A 9,677-nucleotide genomic window follows, 5' to 3' on the forward strand; every position below is an offset into this window, starting at 1 on the left:
GTAGCACCACAATGAGCAGCTCTGGTTTTTTGTTGATGCCGCAGCAGACACGTCTGAAAGAGAACGCACAAAACCTCTCCACTGAAGTCGTAAATCATCTTGTCAGGACGATTACAACAGTAGAGTTATGGATAAAGAGCTGTCGTTAAGCAACAGAAAATACACAGTGCTGCAGCAATTATGCAAACTGTAAGTCGAGGAAAATCGAATGTTGTGCAGTTGTTCACGAGACCTGATTAATTTAACAACCTGGACGTTTAGTCAACCTACAAACTGAGTAAAAGCACCGTATGTTTGAATAATAGAGATTCTTTTATGACACAACATATCATCAACTTAAGGTGACAATGTGAAGCTAAAACAAAACTAACAAATATATTTAAATAAATGTCAGAAAATACTAAAATAAAGGGTTCAAATTGTCCATTTTCCTTAACTAACAGTCTAAAACCCACAGACATTCAATTTGCAATCACATGAAACAAGCATCAGAGAACAAGTGTAAGAGCAAAACAATAGTGACTTAGCTGATTATTTTCTGTCCATCAACTAATCATTTGCTGAATGAATCCATTCTTTCAGCTCTACTGAAGCTGCAGCGTGAGCCTCAACACCAGCTGAAGATACTACCACTGATCTAATCGGCTCGGAGACAAGGCTGTTTATGAAACTTAACACACGTTACACATGTTTGTGTGCAAGTGTTACTCGTTGTGATCTGTGAAAAAACTGTTTAATAAACTGCCGTTCAATATACAATTCAATACAACAAGAAACCGAATGAAAGAATTACTGCATTTCCTTCCAAATCATTAACAAATAACAATGATCAATGGGGGCTTAATGTACAGTCAGTGGTCATAAATACTCTCTCATAAACGTGGAACAATTGTATTTTCTTGTGAAAACCATTGCTGCTGCTGCTGCTAGTGCACGAGAGCATCAGTGTAAATCATTTCACAGTTTGATCCATAAAGATAAATCCAATCAGTTTCTTGGATTGTCAGATAACCAAATTATAAAACCTGTTTTTTTTTTTATTATTATTATTGGTACATCCTCAGTGAAAAACTGAACATACTTGCGTCTTTAGAGTTTTTTTAACGAGGACATATTAAAAAACGAATAGCACAGTGAGCGACCACATGATCAGAACAGCTGCAAAAGTTTGGTTTGTTTGCATTAAATGGTTCATCCATCTGAAATCCCCCCGACTACTGGAGATTTAAGTAAACAGTCGACTGTACTGTACAATTGTCCATGATTATATATATAAAATGTTCGACTTGTGTCATGTTAAAGTCAAATCATTTTATATTACATATACATTTTTTATTTATAAAGACATCCTTTGAAAGGCAAACATAAAATATTACACAAATAATTAAATACAAATCAATCAATAAATAAATTAATCCCAATGCGTTCACAGTCCTGAGAGAAGTTTTTCTGTCACATGTACTGAACATCATAATACTGTCTTTCTTCATTCGTCATGGAGGGAGAGTGATGTTGGACAGCATGTGTGAAACACTGAGAGGTGATATCGCCATCGCCATGCACTTTCATATTAACGTTTGAAAGAACATGTCAGCCTGTAAATGTAACTGTTTATTGCTTGATCAGTGTGGCCCAGCATTGGAAATGTATTTATGAGTTCAACTCACATGCAGTATTTTTGAAATCTCTAAATGAGTGTACTGACATACAAATGTACAGATGTGTAAATGGAACGGATGCTAAATAAATAAATACATAAATAAATAGATAAATAAATAAATAAAATACATTAAAAATAACAAAATGCATTTATTTGCCTTTAAAATCTAAGTGTGCCTTGTACTTCAGAGTGTCTTTGTTTACCACACAGTGCCTTCACTCATTTCTGAAGAGGGCTGTGATAGCTGGTTGGTGTATCCGTTGTCACTGAGAGACACAGTGGTGAAAGGTGTGCTGGGGCCGCACATCTCACTGGAGATGCTGTGCTCTGGACTGGGTGAGTCCACGGGATGGTGAGACACTGTGTCAGAAAAACACTGCACCTCTCCGGGACAGTGGTGGCCTGGATGGTGGTGGTCTATGACTCCTAATGGGGTGCCAGCGGGGACAGAGGAGGGCACAAAGCCCAAGTCTGCTGGAGTCTGAGCCTGGGATGGTGGTGGGCCTTGGAAGTATTCATAATTCCCTCCTGAGTTATAGTATTCACTCGGATAATCTGTTAATTTTAATGAAAAGAAAAAAGGAGATGAATCCACTGTGGGCATGAGAATGTGTAGGTGCCATTAATTGTGTTCTTGCTCTTAAGCCTGCTCATCAACTTAGAATAGAAATCCTCAAACATCATCAAACACAGCTCACCTCCATAATAAGAGAAGTGTCCGAGCTCTCCTGCTTCCATCCTCTCTCCCAGCGCTCTCATCCTCCTCGGGCTGCGGTAAAACATGTGTCTCCGTGCGCTCAGCGCGCTCAGCTGCTTCATGCGCCTCTCTTTAGACCTCCGGTTTTGGAACCAAACCTTTAGCAAAGCAGGAAAACGAGGCAGTATTAGTCAATCTGGCCACCAGGGATAATAATACCAGCAAATAAGACACATAAAGAAAATACAACAAAGTGCTTGACCGGAAAATGTGGTTTGAATTTTTGGGAAATATGAATTGAGGCCCAGTGAACTGAAACATAAACCGCATTTAATACACTTGGACGCGGAGAAAGATGATCCAATCCACGAGGACAAGTCGTCGAGGGAGCTTTTTAAAATGTTCATGAACTTCAGTGTTAAGTGGGCCTCGCTTTTAATGGCCCACTTAACACTGAGGCGCAAAGGGAGTAGAGATTAAGGACAAATATCCTGAGTTTGGCTTCTAAAGAAAATCGGAAGAGCATTATGGACAAGCTCCCTAAGGGTCTAAAATGCCTAAGAGCCATCAGCGACTTTTTAGTTTTGCGTCCACAGAAGCGTTTTGGTGCCGAATAATTCAGGATGTCGTCATGTAGCCTGTTTAGGCGGTGGGTTGTCCGATAATGGATGCAGCTCATCAACACGAGTGCGTTTATTTTTTTTTTCTTTTGCCCTGTACCTGGATGACTCGCATGTTGAGGCCGGTCTCCCGTGACAGCTGCTCCCTGATGTGCCTGGTGGGTTTCGGTGTGGCCGCAAAAGCCGCTTTCAGAGTCTCCAGCTGTTTGGCTTTTATGGTGGTCCGAGGCCCGCGCCGCTTCCCGACGGCGCTCTGCTCGTCGTTCTCGTTGCTGCAGGCGTCCTTGTCGGATAAATGTCCCGTTTCCGAGTCCTTCCCGTCGTCCTGTGGGTCCTGGGAGTCCGGAGACAAACTTGGGTCGCTGCATGTCGTGACTGTGGCGAGAATAAGACACCGCGCGTCAGCGCACGACGCGTAATAATCACACACACACACTCCAAATTATACACGGCAAAGAAAAACAGCTAGTATTCATTTAGAAGCAAATACCAGGAATATTTATATTAATATTATGAATAGTCAACTTATTGTTTAACATTTTGTGTGGAAGAATTGAAACGGATTAAAAAAATAAAATGAAAAATGAAACAACACCGACAAAAATATTATTATTAATAATAATATTACAATTGTATTGGTTATAACATTTATACAAAATGAAATCCCTTCCTCCTTTTCAACATTAAACCCAGTAATGAAGGCCTGGCTAGTGATGATGAACACCTGAAAGCAGGATGGTGTCCTTCCCGTTGTTGTTTTGATAGTCCTCTTTGCAGACGAACTTGAACTCGTCCAGGATGTACAGCTCCTCTCCCGTGGACAGCTGCTTGTTGCACATCACACAGGTGAAACAGTTCAGGTGAAACACTTTGCTCTTGGCTCTGCGGACAAGATCACTGGGTAAAATCCCCTGGGCGCAGCCGCCACACTTGGTCCCAAACCTCCTGCGCGAGAAGGAAAGCGACAGTCAGGGCAAAGTTTTCAGGGTAGATTTAATATAGTGATGGGTGGGGATGGGGTGGGGTGGGGGCTCCTTTATGTATTAATGGTTTTTAGTTACAATCAACTAAACTTTAATCTAATCAACAAAAAAGTTAGACACATGTATTGAGTGCAACTACAGTTCAACTCACATTTTAAGGTTGTGACACGGAACAAATGTCTAATTTATAACCTGTAAAATGTACTTGGATGACAAGTGAAAGGCTTTTTCTTAACAGTTAAATCTGTTGTCACCCTCTAATGTAATTAACACATGGCCTGAGCCAAGTAGGGGCCTCCACGGTGTAAACAAATACCAGTTGCTGAACCTTCAGCACAGCCTGGCTCACTAGGTTCCCTCTCATCACTGTTTGGGTGTCATATTTTTAAATGGTCTCAGTCAAACTTTTATTTGACAGCTGCATTTTCTGTTCTTTTATTTTTATTTTTATTTTTTAATTTTTTGCCTGGATGCCTTACCTAAAGAAGTCATTCTTACAATACAGCCTCCCCTCTCGTGAAAAGCACTTCTCTGTCAAAGTGCATTTACACTCGCAGCACTGGACACATTTGATGTGCCACGGTCTGTCCAAAACTTTCAGCAAGAACCTATCGACAATAGGCTTCTCGCAATTGGCACAGTGAAGCATTGTCCGGAGTTTATTCCCAAGCCCAGCGTGCAGGGATGTCTATGACGAGACGCCTCGGTGTTGACTCGTTTCTTGGGGGAGTAGGATCCAGAAAAATCCAGCAGATCGAAATGAATCTCAATTATCACATCACCAGCCGTGACATGAACTGTAGCTCTTCCCCTCCACAGGACAACAATCCACACGTGGCCGGCAGCTCCAAAAGACAGGTGAGCGTTGGAAATAAACTACCACACAGCATTTCTCAAACAAAATGACAGACTGGAGATCAGAGCTGAGCCCGGCCAGATCATCCTGGGTTGGTGCGCGGTGGAAAAAAAAAAAAAAAATAGGCAGCAAGGAGATTGCACCAATTCACTTCTGATGTTTTTATATCCTGTAAAGAAAAATAAAAACATATAGAGGAAAAACCATATATAACCATGAAATGCTACCAGCGCGCTCAGCCTTGTGTCACTTGTGTCCCATCTCCCCCTCTGATTTGCTCTCGGCCTGAGAGAGACGTTGTAATGCGCGCACCTCTCGGAGCGCAGCCTACTGCGATGGAGGGAGCCGTGACGTCGGCTCCACGGCGAACCTATGAGCTGCCTCCTCAGTTCACTCTCATCAGTAACACGGCATGGACATGAAATCAAAAAATACAAGTGAAATAGCCACGTCAGATCAGTGTTGTGACGCCTGGTGCCAAAGTGAGCCGGAATTAAGATTTTAAGCTTCTGAACTTTTAATTCAAATGAACCTATTGTTTTTTTTTTCATGATAATTAATATTAAGATGTCTTGTTAAAGTCCAACTGGGGGGAAATGGTACAAGCTTTTTTTTTTTTTTTTTTTTTTTTGTATTCATTTATTTTACTTTCCAAACTCTCTGTAACTTTCTTCCAGCCGGTGCGCGTCTGTGTTTTTCTCAACACTCCTTCTACTGATGGTCAGTGATGATGATGATGATGATGATGTCATAGAAACAAATGATTTTCTTTGGGGGAAAGGCGAGGACTGCATCGGTGGCACATGACAAATCATCAGCAGGCCTGTCGACACAAGCCTTTCCCCGCAGATTAATGTCGAGCCTGTGCATTATTCCTCAGTTCCCTTTTGAAAAGGACAAGGATCACTAATGGTTCTAATCTCCCGCGATAGGCTGTCTCTTACAGATGTTATCGCACCGCGTTGACGCGCTGCGCGCTGAGATACAGCCTCCCAGCTCCCGTATCATAACACCAGACTCGACCCAAGCTCCTGGCACGGTATACTAAAACTTGAGTGAACGAAATGATATGTGGGAATGTGTATTTAAGACGCAGCTACAATGAGAGAAAACAAATCCACTAAATCAACCAATGGTTGAAAATAATCAATACACTGTTGAATGATTTAAATTTAAATGTAACTTTCAGTATAAATGTCAGTCAGGTTTGGTCTAATGGCTAAGGAGGAATATTCTCTTATTTCCTAACAGTTTACTAAGTCAGCTCTTTCTCTCTCTCTCTCTCTTTTTTTTTTTTTTTTGAATTGGTTATATTAAAAGATGGACATGCCTGTAATTGGTCCAGTTTCTCTGATATGCTGTTGGCCCTGGAGGCACACAAACTACAGCGGGATGAAGTTCAGTGAGAAAGTAAGAGGACTTAAAAAATCTTTTCATAGTGTGTGTGTGTGTGTGTGTGTTTTTTTTAGACATTGGAAAGAGTGTGAGTGCAACAGGAAAAATAAACCAGAAGAAATAAATGTGAGGATTCTTGCACAAACCCTGCCACTATCCACATTCGTGCTAAAGATTTCTATTCTGCTGCGTTTCTTTAAAGTGATCTCACATGTCCAAATGTAACAGTGGGTGACAATAAAAAGACCAGAGGGCAAAGTCATTATCTCTGCGCTGCGTTAAGTGTGTCGTGTGGATAAGCGTCTCCTTCTAGGGTTTGTGTTTTTTTTTTTTTTTTTGTTCTTTGTGGGGTGTTGATTAGAAACCTGGCCCCAGTGAGCTGGTCCACAGCACCACTCCAACACACAAGAGGTCTCTGTGCAGCACTGGAATCTGGCAGCGTGTGCACTGTTTGTTTGGAGTGGGGAAAAAAAAAAACAAAAACGCACGTCATTAGTGTTTGTTAATTGCAGCTAATTGGCCCTAACGAGATGAACAAGACCACCCACTGGGGCTATTCATACAAATAATTTATAGAAAACAAAATTAATTACTTGATGCTAATTAAAGCCAATTAAAGCTGATTAGGCAGTGGCGCAATGTGAAAGTTATGGACAGGAGGAACATACCTGGCAACATGCACCATGACATGCCAAACCTGGCAACTCACAGAGCTCCTGTCAAACCCACTGGCCTTTAAATATTCAGATCCTACATGGAGAATACTAAGAAAATTCATGTTCGTAAAAACTCTAAAAATCACTGGGCTGAAAAATAACAGTCGCAGGCTGTGAAAAGCATCACACAGATAATCAGGAGTGGATTCGCTTTGTGGGTTCTTTATTCTCAAAACAACATTAGAGCAGGGAAACCCATCAATGCAGAGCTGACAGCCACAGACGCAGAAGAATAATCCATACTGACCAGATCTACTCTGACCTGCCGAGTCACATTTTATCAGACATGCACCTTCATAACACCTAGAAACTGATATTACTGATGGTTTACACTGGGCCTGTCAGAGTGGGGATACTTTGCCTAAATTATCTGGTGAAGTCTCCCAGAAAGAGTCTAAATCACATTAAAGTCAAATCTCCCTTGTGTACAATCAGAGAGAAATCAATCCTGGTGATCATGGGTCTTGTCAAATTAGTCGATTAGTCTGAAGTGGCCACGTACAATACTTCAATATCAAGAGCTGATAGTGGCATCGAGTTGAGTTCAAGCGCTGTCACTGTGTTTGCATGAGTGAGTCTGGGACTGAGGGAGAGGAGACGCATACACAGGGGGGGGGGACCTGCGTACACCATGTGAGGGAAGAAAGAGTGATCTGCCCGAGGGGCCTTTCAGTGAGAGGGCCCGAGGGACGGGGTGCCCACGGCCCCGGTGATGATGGTGATTGATGCAGACACAATTCAGACACCCCAGACACTCACAGCAAATTAAAAGGCTATTTTGTAAAGTTGTAAGGAGCAGAATGGCAGAATGGGAGCTTTGACACCCTCCTGTCCCCTCCCTCTCGGCTCTGTCACACCATCAACTTCTGATGTTTTATTGGAGGAGAGGTACTTCAAACCTTTCACGCTCATGTCACTGGTGCTGCTTTTGCACGCATGGGAGGGTGCGTGTGTGCATTGAAAAGGGGTAAATAAGAAGCCTTACACAGGGTAAAGTTTGTGAAGCCATCCAAGAGTTAGTCTATGAAAGTCAACCAGCAAATATTGACCTTGGTATGAATAATTGTTTAAATGCCTCAACTGAAAAGACACAAAGCAGCAGTGTTTGTCTTACTGTTCTGTGCATCAGTTCCCTCTCTGTACATGATTTACAAATCATTTATCCTCAATTTGAATTGAATTGACCCGGTGTGACCTGAGGATGCACTCTGATGTTGGGTGTATGCCCTGCCTGGGAGTGATTGGTGGGGAAAGGAGATAGAGGGACAGACTGAGTTAGGCTGCAGGCAGAGCAGCCTAAAGGGAGGACGACTCGCATGCCAGAGGTCAAACCGGTGTCAAGTGGGGAGTGAGCCCAGCTGAGCTGCCTTGGCCCGAGCATTGTGCTCATCAGCGCAGCTGCTGTCAGCTATCGGGAGTGTTTGTAAGGGGAGGCATGGAGGGCCGGGGGTAGGGGAGGCTGTGAGCAGGCTGTGTTGATAAAAAAAGGAGCGTGCTTGTGTGCGCATTTTGGGGGAAGTGGACAGGCAGAGATGGGGGATTGTTGGAGCTTGGGGGCATATGGTCCTCTTACCCACGGAAAAGTGCTCTTTTTTCACTTCTCCACGCAACACATGCTCAGTCTCTCACAAGCAGGTCACCTGCCTCACATCCCGTGGTTGAATGAACAATTTTTGAATGTGTTTCACTATAATCTTGTGTTTTTTTTTCTGCAGAAGAAAGATTCTAAAGATACAGGGCATTCAACACCTAATGCACCTTTTAAATGGTGCTAAATCACTAATTTATAATAACATACATACAAAAAATTCTTTATTTAAATCAACAATTTATAATAACAGCTGTGCATGGGTCTAACAAATTATAATAATACATGGTGTGCAGCAGTATAACGATCATAGTACAACAAATACTAACAGAATGCATTACATAATTATCAATATATACGCATATCAACATATTTTTTATTGTAGAAGCATCTCTGTCAGAATTGATATGGTTCAGACTGGAGTGTGTCGGCTAGATTCTCAGATCTAGGAGCATCGGGTGAATTATAATCAGGGCTATTGCAGTAGGGTCATGACTCTTGCTGGAATAGATCGACTGGACTATAGCAGCTTATCACCTGCTCCCACGTTGCCCGGCCCATCCACTAAACACCATCAAAAAAAGGAGGGGAAGCCCACTGTATGAATCGATCTGCTCTCTCGCAGATATGTCATGCTAAGAGGTCACCGAGGCTGTGTAATATGTACACTGGGAAAATATTAGCCGAACAGATTGACAGACAGGCAGAGGGAGAACACAGACAGTGCCTGCATGAAAGGCTGGATGCATGTGTGAGACATCCGAGTCTGCTTGGCATGGTGCATCTGTCAGCCTCTGATCTCTGAGTTGTATGCAAGCAGGGGAGTCATAGCTGCTGCATTAGAATAAGAGTGGACTGCAGGAGTGCTGCAGACAGACTGTGTCCTGATGCTGCCGCCCACCCTTGTCTTTTCAGCTGAGTCTTCTCATACTCACCCTTTCATTCCAGCAGCTCTTTGGGACTGGGCTTGTCCCAATACACTAAACAGATGGGCATCTCACAAAGGGCTCGGCTTCTTGGCAAGCTGGTGTCCTACATGGCTGATTACACCTAAATACTAAACTCAGAACTGATACAGTGGCTCATGACCATATTGTGCAATAGGGTTGCAGGGTGGACAGAAACAGCATTGTTTGTGCTGGCAAGAAATCATACCTTCTGC

At 42.7% G+C, this 9,677-nt stretch overlaps 1 protein-coding gene across 1 annotated transcript; it reads right to left on the minus strand.

The window, feature by feature from the left end:
- Positions 1-1,859: 1,859 nt before the first annotated feature.
- LOC113170517 (LIM/homeobox protein Lhx1-like) lies at positions 1,860-4,609 on the minus strand. The gene is made up of 5 exons (XM_026372630.1): positions 4,440-4,609; positions 3,702-3,922; positions 3,078-3,352; positions 2,359-2,515; positions 1,860-2,215 (listed from the first exon to the last, which is right to left on the minus strand). The coding sequence occupies exons 1-5, from the start codon at positions 4,607-4,609 to the stop codon at positions 1,860-1,862; spliced, it is 1,179 nt and encodes a 392-aa protein (XP_026228415.1).
- Between the last annotated feature and the right edge of the window lie 5,068 nt (positions 4,610-9,677).

Source organism: Anabas testudineus, chromosome 14 (genome assembly GCF_900324465.2).
Source record: "Anabas testudineus chromosome 14, fAnaTes1.2, whole genome shotgun sequence".
Lineage (NCBI taxonomy): Eukaryota > Metazoa > Chordata > Actinopteri > Anabantiformes > Anabantidae > Anabas > Anabas testudineus.